This window comes from Sebastes fasciatus, chromosome 4 (genome assembly GCF_043250625.1).
Source record: "Sebastes fasciatus isolate fSebFas1 chromosome 4, fSebFas1.pri, whole genome shotgun sequence".
In the NCBI taxonomy this organism is placed as follows: Eukaryota; Metazoa; Chordata; class Actinopteri; order Perciformes; family Sebastidae; genus Sebastes; species Sebastes fasciatus.
The window spans coordinates 34,000,717-34,024,980 of record NC_133798.1 but is presented as its reverse complement, the minus strand read 5'-3'; the positions used below and the strand labels follow the sequence as shown (position 1 = coordinate 34,024,980).

The 24,264-nt window shown below is 41.3% G+C and overlaps 1 protein-coding gene across 20 annotated transcripts in view; it reads left to right on the top strand.

The window, feature by feature from the left end:
• The window catches only part of LOC141766710 (pleckstrin homology domain-containing family A member 7-like), a 187,322-nt gene that overhangs the window by 113,370 nt on the left and 49,688 nt on the right, over positions 1-24,264 (top strand). For all 20 annotated transcript variants that reach the window (XM_074633786.1, XM_074633785.1, XM_074633788.1 and 17 more), the window contains 2 exons: positions 13,182-13,299; positions 23,412-23,507. In XM_074633786.1, the coding sequence (XP_074489887.1) occupies positions 13,182-13,299; positions 23,412-23,507 (214 nt within the window). The remainder of the gene's footprint in view (positions 1-13,181; positions 13,300-23,411; positions 23,508-24,264) is intronic.

Below are 24,264 nucleotides of genomic sequence, written 5' to 3'. Positions count from 1 at the left end.
TAAATCTCCTTCGTGGCCTCTTTGTTCTCAACATGGCCGCCTTTTACTCCCACAGACATAACAAGAGGAGGCGAACTGCTTTTCCTCCTGATGAGCAGCCAATGAATGCCCTCCAGCCCGATCCGTAGTTTCACTTTTGACTCATGGCCAACGCTGCTGAGTGAGATTAATATGCAGTTCTCTTTAGATCTGTGTCGCTGCCCTGTCATACTCTCACAGGGCGGCTAAGTGCCCGTCTTAAGTGTTGGTCCTTGAGTATTATTCGCTTCCATTTTTCTTCTTCTCCGCACAATAATCTGTTCACATCAGAGATGGAGAACAGCAATGGTGCGGCATATTTCCAGCAAGGCTAGAAGGAAAATGACATGTTTGCATTCAGTGGAAGATTTCACAGAAGCTGAATGTTGTGTGTTTGTGTTTGAGGCGTCATCCTTTATGACATGTTTCCATGTATTTTTTAATGATGAGCTGTGAGTATGAGGCTTTCAGTTTATTTTTAAGCCTCTAGCTTTTGAAGTCACTTCAAAGGATTGTCTTTGGGTTGAGGTTGCAACAACAGCCCAGTGCATTTTGGGTAAATAAGTTGATTTCTCTGAAATGATTGCCTTATTAGTATAGGTTCCATCTCGACACCCTTTCCTTTCATTGGTGAAAATTCATCAGTCCGTGAAGTGTGATTTAGTGGCACACTTAAATAGTGTTGAGAAGGGTCCAGCCGCAGAGCTCCAGGCTCGGGCCTACCTCCTCCGTCTGACCCTCTCCGGTCCCGAGCTTGGAGAAGGAAGTGACGTCTGAAATTGTGTACGCCAGAGACGATCATCAGGATACAATAGCATGTGTTCATTAGTTTGAATAAACCACACAACCTCCACCAATAACACAAAGGTAAACAATACTACACACGAGTGGATTTCATCCGCCATAGGTCCTGGCGATGGAGGATGGTCCCAGCGCCGGAGGTGGGCCCGAGCCTGGAGCTCTGCGGTGGGACACTATTGATAAAGTTGAGGGACTCACAGGAGGCAGATTAATAAATAATTGTCCAAATTGAAGCGGCTAACTTTTAGTCTCTAGTGGACCAAGTTTAAAATATACACACCCCACACCCCACACCTGGGGTTGGGGTTTGAAAGTGATGTAATGAAACATGCTAATGAGTTGCATTATGGGAATTGTAGGATCCAGTGTTTTTGAAGCATAACCCATAGCCTACTAGAGACTAGAAGTCAGGATATCTCGACATCTGCTGCTCTGATTTTGTTTTTTAATCTTCCTATTGTGAGAGCAGTACTAAATCACTAGAGTACCCTTTTAGTAACACTTCAGGATGACAACTCATTTGCATCTTTCATTACACCCCCTTCAAACCTCACAACTCCAGTTTGTGAAGCATTTGGAATTTTAAGTGTCAAACCCAAGCTGAGATCTCCTTGATGAAATGATTATAATTAATATGTGAAATTTTGAAAGCTCCTCCACAGCACCAGAAGATATTATACAAAAGTTTTCACCAGCTGGGTAGAACAGTACTCCTCGTGACGAGTAAACTGAACTTTTAGTGTAAAATCAGTGGAGTGCCCCTTAATTTAAAAGGTGTGAGACGCTGACGGTGGCTTTGTAGGTACAACAGAAATATACAGTAGCACTTTGTAAAGAAAGAAGTGGTGTCTTCTCTCTGTTTGCCAACATCTCTCAGCTCTGAGCAATGAAACCTGCTTCACTGCTTCACTGCTGCTGGTATTGTTGTGCACAGTGGATGCAGCCAAGCTTGTTTCTTTTATAATTAGGCTACTGATCCTCTTGATAATTTCTGTTTATTACGTGTAAGGATGCACTGACCGTAACATTCTGGGCAGATACTGATACCGATGTTCAAAATAACAATTTTAAACATTGGTCAAGTGTGACACTCAAATCAGTGTCGATAGCCAATGTTTGTGTTGTTATTTATTCCCCTTTTTGTGCCGGGGAAACAAAGAAAAACAACTGGACTGCTTTAAAGTTATTCAGCGTTTCATTCCGCTGCCTTTAAATTAGCACAAATTCAATCAGAAACAACATATAACTACCTACTCAATGACAAGAATGTTTCAATACATGCATAGCCCAACAATAATATACGTTTTGTGAAACATAAATTAAATTAAATTTAATGTAAATGTAAAAGCGATTAGAAACATAAATAGGGCTATTTTTCACCTCTTTCACCTCCCACACGGCCAACTTTTTCTTTCACTTTTATTTGTAAACAAACCGCACGGGGCATGGCACTCGCCGTCATGCCAGTCGCCGTCATGCCAGTCGCCTTCATGCCAGAGTCGTGTCCAGCCAGTGGCTTCTTCTCTGAATCAGCAGCGGGTTACTGTTGTCCGAGATCAACCGCCAATAACCAACACAACATTTAGCTGGCGCAAAGTTAATGCAACACAATAGATAGATCGGCCATGGCCATCAGCTTATTTGCCAATAGGCCGATGGCATTCAACAAGGCGAAAATCGGCCGATACTGATGTTTGGCCATTAAATTGGTGAATCTTACATAGCTTTGTTGATGCCCTTAATCCTGTTTGGCTAGTGGCGGATTATTGTGTCGTATGTAGGTGTATTATTCTAGATTATTACACGGCTGTGTTGAATACTCGATTCTGATTGGTCAATCACAGCATTCTGCGGTCTGTAATTTCTGTATAGCAGACTGTTGCTATGGGTGCAGTTCAGATGTCGGACTCTGGCGGACTGTTTTTGTGTCAAAATATTGATTTCTTCAGTAAGTAGCCGTGTAATAAGCGGGATAATGTACAGCTAGTGGGTCATTGTTGTGAAAGAATCCCCTTCAGGGTGATGAGAGACGATGTTGTTGATTTCTAAGAAGAATAACCAGTGACAGCACAATGCCCAAAATAATGTCTCTATGTACAGTATGACATCGAAAGAAACAGTGCAAATCAGTTTAAATTGGGTTTAACTGTGTGTGGTTGTGCTAATGCCCTTAAGGTCAGGATTGTTGGATTGTGACGGGATGTTTGATAGTTTGAATAATAACACCGACTGGGAAAGTCTTGGCAGGAAAATGAAGCGAATAAAGCTTTTGCCCCCTCGGCTGCAACAATCAGCCCTGCCCTTGAGCAGAGCACTTAAATCAAAGCTGCTCTATGTGTAAAAGCTTACTGTATGTTGTCTTATTGAATGATGTCTTACAGTCTAACAGCAAGCTGCGGGAGTTATTGTTACTGGAAATCAGATGTGGACAAACTAAGTTGATGGAGAGTAACTCAGTTTGATTCCCTGTGTTGGAGCATTTGTTGTTACATGGACTTCACAGAACATGTGGACTGAAGTGATAAGAAATTCAATTGATACTTATCTGTAGGGTAGGGGACTAAGAAACCTAAGTGTAGTGGCAGTCAACTTCGGTGAGGATGTTTAATATATTTTTTAAAAGTGTGTAATTATCAAAATGTAACTTTAGGGCTGTCAATTGATTAAAATATTTAATCGCGATTCATCACACATTTTTTGTCTGTTCAAAATGTACCTTAAAGGGAGATTCGTCAAGTATTTAACACTCTTATCAACATGGGAGTGGGCAAATATGCTGCTTTATGCAAATATATGTATATATTTATTATTGGAAATCAATTAACAAAACAATGACAGATATTGTCCAGAAACCCTCACAGGTACTGCATTTAGCATAAAAGATATGCTCAAATCATAACATGTCAAACTGCAGCCCAACAGGCAACAACAGCTGTCAGTGTGTCAGTGTGCTGACTTGACTATGACTTGTCCCCAAAACTGCATGTGATTATCATAAAGTGGGCATGTCTGTGAAGGGGAGACTCGTGGGTACCCATAGAACCCATTTTCATTCACATATCTGGAGGTCAGAGGTCAAGGGATCCCTTTTGAAAATGGCCATGCCAGTTCTTCCTCACCAAAATTAAATGCAAGTTTGGAGCGTTATTTAGGCTCCTTCACGACTAGCTAGTAAGACACCAATGGATTAATTTGGTTTTCTAGTTTAATATGATGCCAGTATCTTCACTCTTGATTTAAAACTGAGCCCGCTACAACCTAAAAATTGCAAGTTGCAGGTAATGCGTTAAAGAAATTAGTCAAATTTGCGTTAACGCATTATTATCACATTAACTTTGACAGCCGTAATTTGATCACCTCACACAATCAGTTTCAAATCCTCTCCCAACCCAAACTAACCCATACAAAAGAGTATATAACATTTAAGTGTGCCAAAATAAGAAAAAAAGTTAATAAACATATATCGGTAGACAAGAAGGGACACTACTCTAAATGGTAATAAATTACACTCCTATAGCATGTCTATATTGATGTTGGCAACGTGCCCATTTAATGCAAATAAGGCTGCCAAAACTTTAAGAAATTGATGTCCAGTGCATTTTTTAAAGAGACACACCCCATAAATCAAATCATATAAAATGTCAGATTATAATATTATGGGTATATGTTTTTTACACAGTGCAAAAAATATGAAATCATCACCATAAATCAATAGTGAGATTAACACTTCTCCATCTGCTCTTCTTTCATAGTAAAAGCACTCTACTGTTGACACCACATGCACTGATGGAGCTTCAGCGACAACATGTTTAGTGGAGTGTGACAGTCTCCTTTCATGTGGTCTCCCTTGAATTACTCAGTCTTTCATCTGTTTTCTCTTTTTCTCTTCAGTTTCTCCTCTCAATTAGATTAGTCCAGTTTGATTCAAAGAGGCTTGTTGTTTTGGTGAGAATCTCTAAGTAGACCACAAAAACATTGATAACTAGAAAGATGCTAAAGTAGTTCAGAGCTCCGCCAGGTGTGTCTGCAATGACCGCTGCTGTAATGTTTGATTGAATGAATACAAACCGCCCCCCTATCTAGACCGCGAGTGTATCAGACACATTTTTCACTCGCATGTCTTATGCAACTGATACACTCTCATTTTAACAGCTAACTAGCTCTCCTCCTACCAGCATTAGAAGATGTGCTGCATTGTGGTCATCTCGGTTCAGTTTGTCATTTGCTAAGCGGTGTACATTAGGGCTGGGAAAAAAAATCAATTCACCTATGTATGGTTTTTTTTTGTACGATTTTGAAATTGATTTTTTAATGCCATAATCAATATATTTGCTTTATTTGAGTCTATGCGGAGGTCGAAGAGTAACGTGACGTCCTATCCGCTCCGTATCCGTCAACCAAAACAAACCAAAGCCGGCTAAAACGACAAAGCAGAAAACGGCGGAGGGTCCACTTGGATACGACCTGCATCCTCACATTTTAAATCCAAAGTGGTAAACACTACACCCAGTAGAGTATGGAAACACTTTGGGTTTCACACATTGAGAGGAAGAGCAGAGCTGGACATCACGGCTAAAGCTGCATGCCAAGTCTGTTACGGACAGGAGATGTTATCGTATTGCGGTAACGTGCAGTCAAACCGGCCATCACTCTCATCTCCGTGGTCAAAGCGGCCGACGCTACAACTGTAGAGCACCCATATGCTGACATTTGGATGGAGCTGACCATGGATGTACAGAGTAAAGAGACCGGACTTGGCAAAGTTTGCGGAAGTATACACGTGTGACTACGTCCAGTTTTCAAAATAAGGTGTTAACAAAGGGAACTGTATAAACAAAATACATATATGGACATTTTTACTGTATCAATTTAGATATTTTCCGAAGTAAAAGTCCCTAGAAGTGTATGATTCAACTTTTCCCCATGGTCTAGTGTTAAAAAAGTTAACAAAAATTGCAATTAATCGTAATATCGAATCACAATACTTAAAAATCGCAATACATATTAAATCGGCACGCAAGTATCGTGATAGTATGGAATCGGGAGATAGGTGTATCGTCCCAGCTCTATTATACATACAGTACATACATGCAATAATGCAATTGTCTTGCATGCAGGCGTGCAAATGAAGAGAGGAACAATTCGTAATCCGTAGCAGAAACAAGAGTTCAAACTGAAGCAGTTGTTGATCACTTGCGGCCCCTACCGGCTGGTTAAGAGGAGTGAGGAGTCAGCAGTCAATGACGGTATAAAACAGTTAATAAAATACGTTTTTCATAAAAGTGTGAATCACTGCAACCACGACAGGTCCTTGAGCATGCAGTCATAAACGAGCAAAAAGCATATTATGTGGATGGGTCCAGCAGTATGCGAGATTAGCCGCGGACAGACAGACAGACAGACAAGCGGAGATAATAAATGAATTATGAACTGCTGAATTATCAGTAAACAAAGCAACGTTTTAACAGAGAGTTGAATTTAATGTTATTTTGCTTTCGCTCTCTGTGCCCTCTGTCTCCTCTGTCTTATAGATTACTCTATTTTTCTGTCTCTCCTGTTTCTGTCTTCCTCTCAGACCCTTTGTGTTTCACTCTCTCTTTTACCTCTCTGTTTGCTGCAGAGAAGTAAATAGATTACCACCATTGACCTCTTTGTCTTTGGGCATTTGAAGTAAATAAGTGGGTTGTGTTACCCGAGGACCTCCAAGAGCTTTGTTACATATAGATTAATTCACCGAAAAGAGAGGTCGTGCCTTTCTCCAGCCCTCCTGAGCAAGGTTACGAGCAAATTGCGCCCCTAAAGACTCAGGAGCTCCTCTCGGATCTATTTTTTTTACTTGAGCGAAGTAAGTCGAACTCCTATAGAGAGAGACTCCCGGCAGAATCTGTCTCCTTTATGGCCGATAGAAGAATTGAGCCCCGTGTGCTTCGCAGCAGAGAAAGTAATAGTTTAATTTGTCTGTTTTTTTTAATATTTCTGTGAAGAAATCAAAGACTCTGTCTTTTACATCATCTCACTTTCCATTTCAGTTTCTATTACCTCTCTCTGCTGATTCCTTCTCGCTTTCAACGCGAAGGTTACAAGCAGTCTTATTGTTCTCTCGCTCTTCACTCGCTTCTTTGCAATTGGTGGTATATCAAAAAGATGAATACAATGACAAAATCCAGCAGAAGTCACACATAAAGAAAGACGTTTGGGTAAAGACTATTATACACGGTAAGCAAAGAAAAGTTTTGTGTGGAGTAGCCAGTAGAGAGGTTGCACAAAAAGCACAAAAAGCTGAGTGACTGTCCATCATGTTTTTTTTAAATTATAATCAACCTGAGCTCTTAATCAGAGAACAACGACTTTCCCTGATATAAATCACATTATAAAATCAGTTCCATTTAAAATCTTTCCGGTGAATGCTTTATTTTGACTTTGACTTTGATGAAAATGCATCTGATTTACATTTTATAGTCCCTGACCTTTCAAAAGTTTGCATGAAATTCTGTTGACGGCAGAATGAAAACAGCTAATGTGTGTCTCTCTCTCTCTCTCTCTCTCTCTCTCTCTCTCTCTCTCTCTCTCTCTCTCTCTCTCCCTCTCTCAACCCACCCACACCACATTCGAGAGATTTACATTATGCATCTGCAGATAGAAGTCGGTAATGTACTGAAACTGGTGGTTGTGTTGGTGTGTTGCAGTGCAGTCTGTTAATATGGAGAAAACGACGACAGCAACAATAAAACAAAATCTTCATCAAAAGATAAAAAGTGAGACAAAGATGCAGAAAGAAAAATGTGAGCGGAGACCAATATTAAGATTTATTCCAGAAATGTTTGTAACTCAAACAAATTAGAGCATAATATGTTCACTAAAACAATCCTTCTCCCTCACGGAAATAAAAAAAAAGAATGTATGGATTTATTTGAAAAAGACAGAGTGGTGTGTTTGTCAGAGAGAATTATAGTGTGAGGTAATTAGGTTGGATTCTTGGATGGAAGAAGGCATTACAGTGCCAGTGTTTTCCCTTCTGAAACTAATCAGACAGATTTACACCCAGACTCCGCCTGGTGTCAGCCCGTTGACAATAAAACATCCAGCGTGGAACGTCTCACATGTCTCACCGCGGCGAGACAGCAGCAATAACAGGGCTGTCATCATGCAAAGAGATACTCACGAGTGAGCCAGCGAGCAGGCGCTCACATTGTGTTGGGATTTGCGTGTGAAGTCTTTTTTTTTTTTTTTTTTTTAAACCTGCATTATAAAAAGTCAACCTTTAGGTATAATAATATGTAGATCTCATTCACAGTAAACTGCTACCAGTGCAGTATATTCCTCATTATTCTTTAGTCTTTATTTAGATCCTCAGTAGCTTCCACTTAGCTGTTGCTGGTCTTCAGGGTTACACATAAAAAAAGGAAAATTAAGGATTAAAATGAACAGCAATTTAAAATTCACATTAACAAGCAAAGGTAAACTTAATAAATAAATGAACTGATTTTGCAAATGAAAACGACAAATATAAAATAAACTAATAAAAGATCAGACAATAATACAAAGCTGAAACAAAAGGACAAGTTTGTGAGGAAGGTCTTTAGAGAACAATTATTTTTTTTATTAGAAATAAATAAATGCATACAGTACTACTTTAGGTGTTTAAAGGCAATTTCAGTATTGTAGAGGCCTTTAAAGGTGCTAAATGCGAGATTGGGAGCGTTTCTATTGCCTCCGCACGGCTCTCAACATGGCGATGGCTGAGCCGGCGGCTCGCAGCTAACAACCTGAGGGGGAACTGGAGGGCGGGAGCTACGCTTCCGCGACAGCGCCGTCGGTCGGGACGGCGTTATCAGCTGCAACTGCCGTATGAGAGCAGTGCAGAGCGGCGGCTGTGAGCTAGCCAGTGGGGCACGCTCACATGCACTATAAAGGCACCGGCCCGACTATGTCAACAAAGCACAGAGAAGCTCTGACTACAACACACACACACACACACACACACACACACACACAGGCGGAGACATTACTCCTCTATGTCTTTATAGAGCAAATAGTTGTTTGCTGCTATATTAATGCTCTGGATATCGTACAGAGCACCTTTAAACACTCCTTTACTGTAGACAGGAGACTACTGGAGACAGGATTGTGGGATGTTTTTTGCAACCATGTCTGGAATAATTCAAATAACTAATTAATTTTCTTGGCTAAACAAATGATGAAAACTGTGAAAACTGTGAATTATATCAGCAAGTTCCAAAAAATGTCAGCCTGTCTGAAATTTTTTTTGTCAAAACTGTCAAATCTAACAGAAACATCATGAGCCCTGCAGAAGAAATCACTCAGTCGCGTTTAGACGTAGAGACTCATCAGTTAGTGTGGCTGCCATCACGAGACCCAAACATGTAGTTTCAGTTGTGTTGACGTGCTTCGATGCTACATTGACCAACAGACAAATTCTGGTCTTTGTCTTGTCATCTGGATCTGTGTATGACTGCAGCTCATCGGCAGGTGAATGCACATCCAAGTATGAGAACCAGTCTAAACCCTCACACACACACAGTGGCTGCTGGGAGAATACTGTACATTTCCTAGTGTTATAGCCACACAGTATAAACAGTATAAATATACACAAATAAATGGGCATTTAATCCAATTATCAGAAACTAGTTAACACATGCTGATGTTCATTTTCTCTTAAAGCCGAAGTTACACTACGTACACACTGAACCTCAGTAATTTAAATAAAACCAAAATTACCAAAAGCCCCAAAAAGTAAACCCGTAAAATACAGTGTTTTATTGACGAACAAACATGAACAAACAAACATTTACAGCAGCCCACTGCTCCTAAATGCTTGCATTGGGTTAAATGCAGATGTCAGATTTCACGTATGTATGTGACGATTGAAATAAGGTTCTTTTAAAAGCCTCGTGCGGTATCTGTGTCCACAAACAACAAAAGCTTAACAAGCAGCAGAGAAGACTGCAGACAAGAAGATGTCTTTAATATTTTATAGTAGCAGGTTAGCGAATCTGTTTTAAGGTGAAGTTTGTTGGAGATCGCCGTGAGCTGTGCAAATAAATCAATGTATGAATGAGAACATGCACTGTGTGACCTGTGTTTCCGTGGTTCTTTATAGTGGAGCATGATTCATTAAGCCATTGTACTGTATGTTTTCAGAAAAGTCTGGGTGTTCGTGTGAAAATCACTTTGTCATTATTGATCCCTGAATAGTTTATGTATAGTGACTCATTCATTCACAGTCCTTTTAAATCATAGATGACGTTGTAGCTCTGTTTGTCCTGCCTGGTCTGGACTCACACTGTTCTATTGTTGCCAAAGGTTCAGGTTTTTAAATTTTTTTTTTTAACCAGGCGGCAATCTCCGGGTCTGAAAATAGAAGCCAACGCTGAAGTTGCCTTAAACTTGCATTCTTTCTAACAGCCAGCAGGGGACGACTCCTCTGGTTGCAAAAAGAAGTCTGATTGAATAGAAGTCTATGAGAAAATGAGCCTACTTCTCACTTGATTTATTACCTCAGTAAACATTGTAAACATGAGTTTATGGTCTCAATCGCTAGTTTCAAGTCTTTTTCAATACAGCATGATGTTCATTTAGTAAATTATGGTCCCATTTAGAGTCAAATAGACCATAAAGCAGGGGATGCTTTAGGGCGTGGCTACCTTGTGATTGACAGGTCGCTACCACGGCGTTGTCCGGTCTGGGAGTTGTCCGTGTTTTTGTGTTAGGACTTTAACCCTTTCAGTGTGTTTTCAGTTCATGGAAGTTAATTAAAACATTTTGGTCGCCTAAAAATGTCTTATTCAGCATTCGGTTGTACTTAGCCCCACCCTCTTTTGACGCTTCTGGTTCCAAGAAACCAAGATGGCGACGGCTAAAATGCCGAACTCAAGGCAGTCCACAAACCGATGGGTGACATCACGGTGAATACATACAGTACGTCCATTTATCATATACGGTCTATGATTTTAACGTGGCTACGTGGTCTTCAATGGGTTGATAAACAGTATTTAGTCCTTCTGGCTTATGAAATCTTTACATAAACTGTTGGATAACCTTAAATTGCACAGCGGTCAGTCTGAAAAAAGGTTATGTGCTTGATACAGAATCAAACTTGTTTACTGCCGTTATTTGAGGTCATTACAGCAAATCTCTTTAAAAAATGAGGTATTCTGGGTTGTCCTGTTGACCCAACGTTCCCCTGTGATGTTTCTGGTTCATCACAAGTCAACTCTCCCTCTAATTCCCCACATCTTCTGTTTCTCTCTCTCTCTTCGAGACATTAAAGGCTTAATGCATTAAAATGCTTTCATTTCCCATCTTAAAAAACATGACACAGATTACATCCAATACAAATATTTGGAAATGCAAATCCCATTTTAAAGCATCAAAATCCTACCAAAGACTTTGCGACTGTATTATGTAGTTTACATTGGGATTAAGAACGGGTGCTAATTCATCTTCTTGAAGTACACAGTTACATAACGCAGCCTGCTGCTGTGTGCACTTTTATGTTTCTGCTGGGATTCTGGTTTGTAAGTCTATTTATCAGCTTCCTGTTGTGAAACGGTCGTGTAAGGTAATAGGTCTACGCTAACCTGAGGCTACAAAAGGAAAATAGATCGTGTACGCACACACACACATACACACACAGACATACATACACACACATAGGGACTTTATTCATTGCCCTCCAAGGTGTGTTTGGTGGAGAGAGGGAGAAAATTTAAGACATCCTGTCTTCAGGTCATTCAGTGGCCTCAGTGTTAGATGTCTGCTGTCTCTCTGACAAACACACACACACACACACACACACACACACACACACACACTCACAGGTCTGTCATCGGTCTCGAGGATCTCCAGAAACATTTTCTTCAGATTTTTCCTCGTCACACTTGAGCGCACCTCATCCATCCTTCCCTCCTTAATGTCTTATTTTCCTTACATACTTACTAACAAATGTACCTGATGATGATGATGATGATGATGATGATGATGATGATGATGATGATGATGATGATGATAATAAGCTCTAATTTACACACTGTAATAACCAAAGTGACATGAAACCATTTGTAAGGAGTGAAAAGGTCAGACTGAGATTTCTCCAACAGTACAGATGCAGATGATTGTGGAAATTTAGAGCCACATATAAAAAGTTTAATGACCACAAGGGATCTCTCTCTCTCTCTTTCTGTAATTTTCTAAATAATAGACTGTCCAGTAAAGTGAAATAAAGGCAGATATCAGAGTCCCCGCAGCCCGCTGTAGTGCTGCATAATAGGCTTAGCCAACCAGCTCTCAGAGCTCGGACCAGCCGCCTCAAAGACAGTTTTTACCCCCAGGCGGTTTGACTATTGAACAGCAGGCACTTTAAATAACTCACGGTGATTTATTTATGTATTATTGTAGAATTTGTTCTTATTGTTGTTGCCTCTTATTTATTCTTTTATATATTGTTTTTAAGGGATGAGAGAACCAGGGCAGATGCATTGCATTACACTGGACGTACATCTGTACATTTAAATGTATATGACTTGAACTTGGAGTGTGAGACACTAGTGACTAGTGAAAAGCCTTTAAAAACACTCCAGATGATGTATAAAAACTAGGGCTGTCAATCAATTAAAATATTTAATCACAAAAAATCATTTTTTAGTTGTTCAAAATGTACGTATGTAAGTATGTAAGTATTTAATACTCTTATCAACATGAGAGTGGAAAAAATGCTTGTTTTATGTAAATGTATGTATATATTTATTATTGGAAATCAACACAAAACAATGACAAATATTGACCAGAAACCCTCACAGGTACTGCATTTAGCATAAAAAAATATGTTCAAATCATAACATGGCAAACTGCAGCCCAACAGGCAGCAACAGCTGTCAGTGTGTCAGTGTGCTGACTTGACTATGACTTGCCCCAGACTGTATATGATTATCATAAAGTGGGCATGTCTGTAAAGGGGAGACTCGTGGGTACCCATAGAACTCATTTTCATTCACATATCTCGAGGTCAGAGGTCAAGGGACCCCTTTGAAAATGGCCATGCCAGTTTTTCTTCGCCAAAATTTAGTGTAAATTTGGAGCGTTATTTAACCTATGGATTCATTAAGTTTTCTAATTTCATATGATGTCAGTATCTTCACTCGATGCTTTAAAACGGAGTTCGCTACAACCTCTGGAAGACCAAATAGTGTTAATGTGTTAAAGAAATTAGTAGCGTTAAAACTAATTTGTGTTGACGTGTTATTATTGTGTTGACTCTGACAGCCTTAATAAAAGCACTACTGTATATTGGATTTGGAAAAGGTGTGTTAACCCTTTCTGTGTGTGTGTGTGTTCTTGTCCAGGCCGCAGGGTGCTTCCATGATGTCCAAATCGGTGGCTGAGCAGCTCTCCAGCACCACCGTCAGCGAGGCCTCCACTGCCGTCACCTCCTCCACTGTGGACACCACCGCTGCCTCCAAGGTCAGTCTGTTTGCTCGTGTGTGTGTGGTTCACTGTCATTCTGCTGTGGTTGTATTTAAATCCAGTCAGCAAGTTGGGGAGAGATGCATCTAAACCCACAGGTGTGTGTCTGAGATGTACAGTATGTGTAAATGTGTGCATTTTGATAATTTACTGTTAAATCAGAGTCAACAGTGCATTGTAGCTTGGTTTGCTTTCACTGTATCCATTTAGCATACAAACCAGTATTCTTCTCACAAATCAATATTTGATTTTGTTTCAATTTGATTTACAAGCAAACATAAAACTGTGTTGCTCGCTCATTTTACTTTTACATTTGCAGTTTATTCTGGTGTGTTTTTTACAAATTCCAGTCCAATTGAGAGCGAAAATATATCTAAAGATCAGAAAACTCTCTGCAGCTGCTCCTTTCCATCATTGCCATATGATCATGGCTTTACCCAGTGATGAGAACGATCAAATGGACTCAGTTGAAACAAGTTCTAAGCTCTTTAAAGGCAGACAGTGTAGCCGTCAAGTATTGAACACAGTTTCAGGTTGTTAAAAAGTTTTGGCTGGTTTTGATCCTCTGCTTCTCCAGCATTCATCCCTGGCTATCACACAGACCTCTGTCGGTTAGCTGTCGATGTCTACCAAAGTATCATAAAATTACAAGAGCAGAACACTCAACCTCCGAGCAGGAGTGCAAAGGTTAGAGCCATATCAGTGTCTAGGGAGTAATGTAAGATAGAACGTCACAGCAGAAGCTCTTGAGCTGGATATAAAGATCGCAGTAATAGGGCAAACATTTAGCATCTCGGTTTAAAAAGACAGAAGAGAGCAGAGGAAAGAGAGTAAATGACAAAAGCTAAATGAACTTTGCTTCGACACTTAATCAGTTGTCAAAAGTTGCAAAAGCCCCGTTTACACTGCAGGAACTTGTCCCCGGAACTAAGAATCTTATGAGGAACTCATCGTGTTTTGCCTGCAGGGACCAGGGTCTGAATTAAGTGCTTGGGACATTTTATGGGGCCTTTTTTACCCCCTTCCCAGAAGGCCCTGGTTGTGGGGTAGTACTTTCTGAAAGTACAGGAACTTTTGGGCTGTTGTTTGCAGGGATGACTGTCGCTGATTGGTCAAACACACATTTCCGCCGCTGCTCCAACTGTACCGCTTCATTCGTAAAACAAGGAAGTACTCTAGTATTGATTTAGGACTGTTTTAGGACGAGGGGAGAGCATTTCTGTTTGTTTGATAACATTAAAAGTAAAGTTAGGCTCTGTTGTCGGCTTCCTTTTCATTTTTAAAAAGATGGAGTCAAAGAGAGAGATCATACGTAGCGCGGCGGTGCTGTGAATGAGAGAAAGGAAAATGGTGTTAACGTTCTAAAGCACAAATAGATAACCATCAAACACTCGAACAGATGATTTACTGTGGAGACAGACGCTCTTAGACAGACGCTCCTCTGCATTTCATTCATTACGTCCAACGTGCAGCAGTAAATGTCATCGCAGAGACAAAACCGTTATTTTTTCCAGCGTGTTTTCAGATGAAACAGACGGACACACTGAACAGGCTGCAGAGTGTGTTTACCGCTGTGACCACCAGCAGCCCTTATCTCATGTCATATTGCTTTTTCACACGTCAGCGGACTAATTTGCCTGATCTTCGCAGGTCTTTAGACCGCGGTGGAAATGCAGACAACAGTGGGCTGAAGGAACCTGTTAGTTCCTTGAAAAGTAGTTCCAGGGACTAAAAGTTTTGTCGGAAACATCATTTTTTTAGAGGTCTATTTTTTTTACTTCTTGTCTTCAATATGTCCACCCTGGCTGTTATTGGAACCTCTGACACCCGTAGCTCTGTCTGTGATAGATCAGCTCCTGTTTTCCTCCATAAAGAAATATTTGTATTTCTAGGAGAACAAATATACCCAGTGTAGACACCCACACGGCTCGGCACTGGTCTTGTTTGCTAACATTAATTGTTTCGATGGGTGAAGTCAAATGGACTGATGTAGTAACTGTTGTCAAAATGTTGAACACAGCGTCCTTTCTTTATGAGCCAGAGGACAGCCTGAGGTCTTCAGACACTTCTGACAGTCTCTCTGTCCTAAAGCTGACAGGTGTGCTTTAGCCATCAGCCTCCCCAGACTGTGGGGAGTCACGCCTGAGGCTTTAGGCTGGCAGACGCTATCACATTTAAAAAAAAGGTGACTCACACTGTGAAAGTTTTGCATTCATTTTAACATTTATTTTGCCTTTGTTTAACCACAATAGGCTGAAAAGATTATGTCCAACTATCTTTTCCTGCTCCTCCTCGTTGTGTCCGATGTTCGGAGATCTACTGTACATGAATAAAGTACTAGTAGTAGTAGCAGTAGCAGTAGTTGTAGTAGTCGTATTGGCAGTACTATAGCCATTGCTCTTATTTGTGGTCACTTGCTGACCTGGTTAGCAGCTGTTTTAGCTGACTCATGCCAGCTGTGGATGGTTGCTGATGATGAATGGGGATTCAGAGATCTTCTGCGGTTGACCAATATCCATGACAGGCCCCACAGGAATGAAACCCTGGGGCTTAATTGGAGAAGGAGAAGGAGGTGGAGGGATGGTGATGGCAGTGGAGCGGCTTGATTAAAGCAGGATTCAGAGCCTGGCAGGTAGATGTGAAGTAATTACAACTGACTCCTACCTGTCTGTCTTACAGGAAGGGGTACAGAAGGGCACTTTTACCAGAAAAGGCTGCATTGTTTTAGGCGATTCATTTAGTGAACTTGGTATGTCTCTCGTCCTTTTCAGCTACTTAACAACTGACAACTTGTCGCTGCAGCTTTCAAGTAACTATTAGCCTAAACTCCATCTTGATTAGTACTCAATTTCGTATATTATTCACAACATACACCGCTTACTACAAATGGAATAATCTCTCATGATATCTTATACCATGCACAAGCAATACAACTTACATTTTTAGCCATGGTTGAGGCGTAGCTGTAGGGATTACAATGTCCATCCGACTGTTATTCAATCGGTCGGTCGGACCACCATTTTTGTTGCAGACTGAAATATCTCAACAAGTATATAATGGAAAGGCAGATAACTGGTTGCTCTGTGTACTCAACCGTAAGGCAAAAACGTGTCGGGAAAACATGGAAAAAACACAGGATAGACAGGAAGGCACTCCAAACACTCCAAAATACTAAAACAAGTAGCAAATGAGAAAGGAAATATATTAAAAAGCCTTTATTATAGCAGCTAAATCATTAAAAAAAGCCAACATGTTTCGACCACTAGGTCTTCGTCAGGGCTTAAAACGAGTACTTATGTAAATGAACATCATGCTGTATTGAAGACTTGAAACTAGCGACTGAAACCATAAACTCATGTTTACAATGTTTACTGAGGTAATAAATCAAGTGAGAAGTAGACTCATTTTCTCTGAGACTTCTATACAATCAGACTTCTTTTGCAACCAGAGGAGTCGCCCCCTGCTGGCTGTTAGAGAGAATGCAAGTTTAAGACACTTCCTCATTGGCTTCACTTTACAGACCCGGGCATTGCTGCTTGTTAACATTATACCTGCTAAACATCACCATGGTGGTATTGTCATTGTGAGCATGTTAGCATGCAGATGTTAGCATTTAGCTCAAAGCACCGCTGTGCCTCAGTAGCTATACAACCTCACAGAGCTGCTTTCATGGCTGTAGACCCTTGTTGTATACTCAGTTAGCAAAAGAAAAGTACAATTCTTCATCTCTGTTCCTCTCTTTTACCTTTTCTCTGGCCTTGTACTGTATTTGTATATATATGTGGGATTTTTTTGGCTCCATTCACATCGCAGGTCTTCATGCTGGATTCTTAAAAGCCGTTCATGTCAGATTTGCTTTATATCACTGCTCACATCTACTCTTGAATACAACCCACACACATACCAATAATCAACTGAAAGGGATGCCGGAAAAACGTGTGAAGAGTAACAATAAAACAAGACACAATTAAATTTTGTGCGTGGTCGTCCTTCAAGCTGTCATTGGCTCAGGCAATGTGCTGTTGCTGCCAAAATGATGGAATTCGTTGAAGCGATTCAGCATAATCAATGCTGACGAATCCCAACTGCAGATCCAATGGAGGTCACATTCTTTGCTATCTGTTTTTTTAGCAACATAAAGTTGTCTATGTAGGAATTGGGAAGCCTCTCTTGCTGTCTTGGTTCTTCATTTCCTCTCTTTCCCTTGGCTCACTCTGTCACTTTTCACTCTTTCATTCTATATCTTACACTCCTTTTCACTCACTCATTCGCATGCTCGCATATACACAGCTCCACAATGGCGTGAAATCTCATCCTGCCCCATCAACAGGTGCCGCGGGACTGAGATTGAACATGTGTCATCGGGTGCGTTACAGAGATGACAGGGTATCTATCACGACGGCCCGGCCGTCGCCTGTTTCCACGCCCCGTGTTTTCCTGGCCTGCAGCCCTCCCAGGTGCTCTGGCTCATCACCTCCTGCCATCGAACAGCAGGGAAACAGCACAGAAGCCTCATTCTGATGAGAAAAACTCTTAACAAGAGAATGTTGTCTCAGAGGAGAGATGAGTCATTCGTGTCCCCCCTTGCATAGCACGCCGCCGTCAAGAAACGAATCCACAGTTTGAAGAAGTCACATCCATTCCGCATCTGACAAAACATCAGAGGGAGCGCCGAGACAGAAATCATCCCGTTTCTCCCTCGAGTTGTGTGTCACATTTCTCCTTTGAGTGCTTGTGTTTTCCTGTCGCTGGGTGCATATTTAGTGATGTTGTGTTCATAACCGGTTTGCACAACTTCTTTGGGATTTATCAAAGTCAATGTCATTTAGGAGGTCGTGTCGTTTCTCAGTTTGCGGTTATGAATTTATGCAGCTTTGTGTGCCTCGTCAGTTCCCCGCCTCATATTTGAAAATAGCTCTTGAGATCACGAGTATTCATTGATTTTAGGATCAAAACATTTTTATTGCACTTTTTCACACTTATTCACATTAAAATCATCAGAGCTTTCACTTTCATGTTGTGCTACAAATCTTTGTCTGCTCTCTGTAATACAAAAGAGAGCAGACTAATAAATTATATATATACTGAGTAATATACAGTATGTTGCTCTTGTACTGTGAGCTGCAGCCGCAACATTCACGAAAGTTTTTCACAGGCTGCTCAGCGGCATGACGAAAGCTCCCCATGAGTGAAGCCAAAACATCCCGATCGCCGGCTGGTGGCTGGCTGCTAGTTTAAGAAGCGCTTGATTTGATATACAGCAGAGATTTCTATGAGAGGAGCACGCATTTTAAATGTCAATATCATATGCGATCATGTTCATTAAATTGCGGGTTGCCAAAATCATGATCACGATTAATATTAATTTAATTGTGCAGCCTTATTAACTGCAAAAAAATGTAATTGGAAAAAGATTGACTGACACTCCCCCTTAACTACTGCCATTAAGTAACACTCCCAATGCAGTCAACACATTCTTTTAACCATATGCCTTTAGGTGATTTTGCGGTTTAGATTCTCACAGTGAAACACTGTGAGAAGAGGAAAGCTGGTGGAGATCAACACAAGGAGTCTCTGAGCCGCTCACATTTGAAAATCCATTGCTTGAGGCATATCACTTTCTGTTCCTGACCCCAATCTTTAAATTCTTTAATTACGTTTTTTAAGCCACGCTAGTGGCATGGTCCTAGGACTGGAAATGTCTGTCTTTTGGTTGGTTCACCATTTCGGTCCAGACTGAAATATGTCAACAACTATTGGATGAATTGCGGTAGTATTTGGTACAGACATTCATGGTGCCCGGAGGAGGAATCCTAATGACTTTGGTGATTCTCTGACTTTTCATCTAGCATCACCAGCAGGTCAAATGTTTCACTTAGTGAATTACTAGATGTAATTTATCATATACATCCATTTTTTTTTAATGAACCATTTAGTCTGTAAAATGTAAGAAAATGGTCAAAATGTCCATCACAGTCTCCAAGAGCTGACTTTAAAGGGATAGTTTCAGTGTTTTGAAGTGGGGTTGTATGAGGTACTTATCCATAATCAGTGTATTATCTACAGTAGATGACGGTCAGCATGCTCCCAGTTTGGAGAAACAGACTAGGGTACCGGCGTGGAAGCAAAGCAATGTGCTGCTGTGGGGCCGGCAGCAAAACGTATTTTAGCCACCTAAAAGAAAGGCTCACCTACAAAATATCGATATCCGTTTAAGTGTACGCTATATTAAATATATTTTCCAAGGGGGAACTGAACTGAAAGTGAAACTTCTCTATGCTGTCAACTGAGTCTGGTGGCTTTGAAGAGAGCATAGATAAGTTTCACCTTCAGTTCAGTTCCCCGTCGGGAAAGGGCTGTCTGACGGCAAGATAAACCAGTGAAAATATTCTAAATATAACATACACTTAAACGGATATCGATTTTTTTAAGTGGGCCTTTCTTTTAGGTGTCTAAAATATGTTTTACTGCTGTCCCCGTCCACATCAGTACATTGCTTTGCTCCCATGCTGGTACTCCTGTCTGTTTTTCCAAACTGGGGGTGTGCCGACCGTCATCTACTGTATGTAATACACTGATTATGGATAAGTACCTCATACAACCCCGCTACAAAACATCCAAACTATCACTTTAAGTGTGTCTCCATTCAAATGTTTGTAATGCAAATTTTCTGTTTGCGCATTGGCTAATCGTTTCAGTGCTAAAAGTAACCCAGATTGGGAGCTGCCATGTTCAACTACACTCAGCTGCTGCTAACCAGTGATCAGATCGACTTGAACAGATTGGGATTAGGTGTCTAGTGTATATATATACCTCAACCAGGTTTTTTGAACGGAGGGGAAAGCACTACTCATGTTAAATTACTTCAGGTGCCCAGGTAATTCTTGTCTGGCTGGGGATTTGAACCGGCAGCCTGCAGGTCTTCGACTGGTCTCTCTTGGCTTTCAGGTTGTCTGATCGTGTTCCATTAATGTAACAAATAGCTGCTCTGCACCCTGAGTCACTCACCTACAAGACAGAGTGCTACTTTGCAGCAGGGACCACAGCCTTTTTCCACAGAATTACCCTCGCCCTAAAAATAGACCACCGCATCACATGCTCACACACACAAACACATACAGGCAGAGACAAACACATTACACATGCATGGACATACACATACTGTAGATACAGATAAGGGGACTCGAATGTGACAGTATTGGAGCCGCTCCGCGTCTTTGCATCATGCTTGGCCAACCAGCCTCCCTCTAATTAGCGAGAACGTTTGCAGTTTTCCAGCTGTGGATGCCTCCCAGTGCTGCTGCCAGTTCATATGCACACTCACGCAGCCGTCACACCAACTCTTAAATGATAATAACAGTGTGACGAAGGTGGCAGGGTATTTGTGTGTGTTTGCAGTGCCATGGGGAGTAGTCTTCCTTCCGAGCTTTCAGAATAGAGGATGGTGTAATGAGATTTCATGAATATGGGCACGGTGTATAAGTATGTTTGGCTGGCTTATACAACAGGCACGCACACACAAACACAATAATAATGCAAGAACGTCATGGTTTGCTGGAAAAGAGATATACAACCAGCACCCATGCATTTCCTTAATGTGTGCAATGAACGATGAATTGACGTCAGTACCTCGGATGTTGTTCTTTTATACAGTAGAATTATAACTTAATGGGCTGGAACAGTAAATACTACCAAAGAGTTAAATACTGCTAATAGACCTGAGCTGGACAAGTTCAGTCAAACTGCTCAGATGGTTCCTTACAATATAATTTCACCTATTTGTGTACTGATTGACCCTTTAAAGGCTTTTGTCAAATTTTTTGACACTTTCAGTTCACAGAGCCGAGCTGAACGCCCCGTGCCCGCTGCTGCATAGAGCGCTATCGCTTGTTTATTCAAAGTTTATTAATATTGAACATTGGTCCAAATTGCACCAACCTCAACACTGCACGGCTTTGGGTCCCCACCAATACACCAGCCAAGTGTGAAGTAGTTCAGATGGATGGTTCTCGAGATATGTGAAGGACACACCCACAGACACACACACAGACAGACAGACAGACAGACAGACAGATGGACAGGTTTTTTGCTTCATATTTAGATTACTTGATTAATCCATAAAAATAGCCAGCAGATTAATAGCTAACAAAAATAATTATAAGTTATAGGCTTAGTCGCTACCTAGAAGATGGGGCAGGAATCTGGTTGTCACTAGTTAGGGGGGAAATTGATGTGAAGTCGGTGGTTCAAGAGATCAATATTTGGGTTATACTGATTCAATTCTTGTATTTACAGGTCCATTTTCAATTGTGTGTGGTTTCAGCGGTGATGTAGTTAGAGTCCATCTGTATGCACATATTTGTCCAAGTTCAGAACTTTTCAATTTCAATAAATTATGCACCGTTATGTAAATTCTAATCCACCGGCCGGTCGGGGCCTTTCTGTGTGAAGTTTGCATGTTTTTTTCTGTTTGCTCAGATGCTTTTGGTAGGGCTGTCCTTGACCAAACAAATTCTTAGTTGATTTTCCACAATGAATGACACAAAAGCATCACTTTAAATCTTGTGTTTACCAGAGATGTGCTCATAAGTTTCTTTGAAATAAGTCATTCAGCATGAAAAAAGCATAAAAAAAGACTAATGACTTATAGCCTGTTTTTGTTCTGATGGATTTTAGGATGCCTTCTGTAACACCTTGGCCAGTGATAGCCTTTTGGCTAATTCTGGCATTTTTATTTGCACTGTCCCTTCTTAAGTAAGCTAAACTAAACTAAGACCAAAACGACCGATTAGTTGACTAATCGACTAAGAGGGTGCAGCCCTAGTTTTCTATCACACCAATCAAATCAGCTACATGCATGAAAAGGGTTGTCACAGTACTAAAATGAAAAGTTTTTTACCTCACTTGAAGACATGTTTACTTTCCTCTCAGTCATGGTCTTGTATCGAAGTCTGTTTCCCTTTTGAATGGTGTTTCCCTCCTGTTAGAATGGTGCCGTACCCTTCGCCACTCAGACATCAACAGAAATCAAAGCGCCGGCGTCCTGTAATTACCACTTGTGGCAGCAGAGGCCACTGAGGCAACAACTCCATTGTTACATAATCTCAATGCTCCGTCTTGTAGATGGGCCTTTAGTTAAAATCCTTTCTGTCCATAAGGCCTTCATTATTTCAGTTTATATTATACTTACATGGTGCACTCACTAAATGACGTTGTACCTTACATATGCACAAATCATACACAGTACACAGAGAGTTTGAGAAACTGGAGCCCACCTCGTGTTTTTGCACAAACTGTTTCCTCTTTTCTATCACGAACCTTTCACTTGACTTCTTTATGTAGGAAAAGTCGCATGTCGCCTTATCAGCAATGCTGAGCTTTCAGCGTACACACTTAGATGCAGTTATTGCCTCCCTCTCTTTGATGGCAGCCGTTCAGGTTCACTGGCCAGACTTTCCAGCAGGTGTCTGTCTGGCAGCCGAACCGGTGACCTGCAGGTCACAAGCCCACTTTTCTAACCTCCTACCTGATAGTCTATAGAGGCTTTGTCAGTGTCTGACTAATGTCATGGCAACCATGGCTGACATGGAGGTCCAGTGGAAAATTGGCTGTACTCAAATAATGGCTGTAATTATGTAACAACTGGAGCAGAAAGAAGGTACCAGAAAAAAGAAGCTAATCATGGTGTGTGTGAAGGTCCATTCAGTAACGTAGTAAGTCAGACTGAATGGTCTGATGAGGCACAGACGGCCTATTTCCAGAAATACGTCACTGAGACACACAGAACTGTCTCACTTTTAGTCCCAGCCTTTTTTCTGCTACATAGAATAAATGTTCATGTTAAATATTTATTAATTAACCAGGCTGATATAGCTCTGCTATTGCTAATGTTGAGATGCCACACAACTTTGCTACTGAACAAATTAGATGTGTAAAAATATGCAAAACAAGTGTTCGGTCATCTCTCAGTAACTATATGTAATCCATATTCTTTAGATGCAATGAAATTGTTGATGCCATGTGTAACAATATCAGCCATTGCTAAGGACTTTGATTATATTTTCTTACATCTAATGAAATCCTTCTCTTCTTGTCTGTGTGTGTTTCAGGGCTCCCGGAAGGTGCACAGCTTTGGGAAGAGAGAGCAGGCCATTAAAAGGAATCCCAATGTCCCCGTGGTGGTCCGAGGATGGCTGTACAAACAGGTCAGGACACACACACACACACACACACACACACACACACACACACACACACACACACACACACACTGACTGAAACACACTCATTTTAACATAATGTACAGTCAAATCATTAGGAATTCGCCGATACCATTAACGGATATCGGGTCAATACCGACTCAAATAGCGGCAACGGATATTGGTGACAATGGGACCAATCTATTCATTTTTCATTCATTCATTCATTTATTCATCTTCAACCGCTTATCCGGGTCGGGTCGTGGGGGCAGCAGCTCCAGCAAGGGACCCCAAACTTCCCTTTCCTGGGCCACATTAACCAGCTCTGACTGGGGGATCCCGAGGTGTTCCCAGGCCAGTGTGGAGATATAATCTCTCCACCTAGTCCTGGGTCTTCCCCCGTGGCCTCCTCCCAGCTGGTCGTGCCTGGAACACCTCCATAGGGAGGCGCCCAGGGTGCATCCTTACCAGATGCCCGAACCACCTCAGCTGGCGGCTCTACTCCGAGATCCTCACGGATGACTGAGCTTCTCATCCTATCTCTCAGGGAGACGCCAGCCACCATCCTGAGAAAAACCCATTTTGGCCGCTTGTACCCGCAATCTAGTTCTTTGGGTCATGACCCAGCCCTCATGACCATAGGTGAGAGTAGGAACGAAGATTGACCGGTAGATCGAGAGCTTTGCCTTCCGGCTCAGCTCTCTTTTCGTCACAACGGTGCGGTAAAGCAAATGCAATACCGCCCCCGCTGCTCCGATTCTCC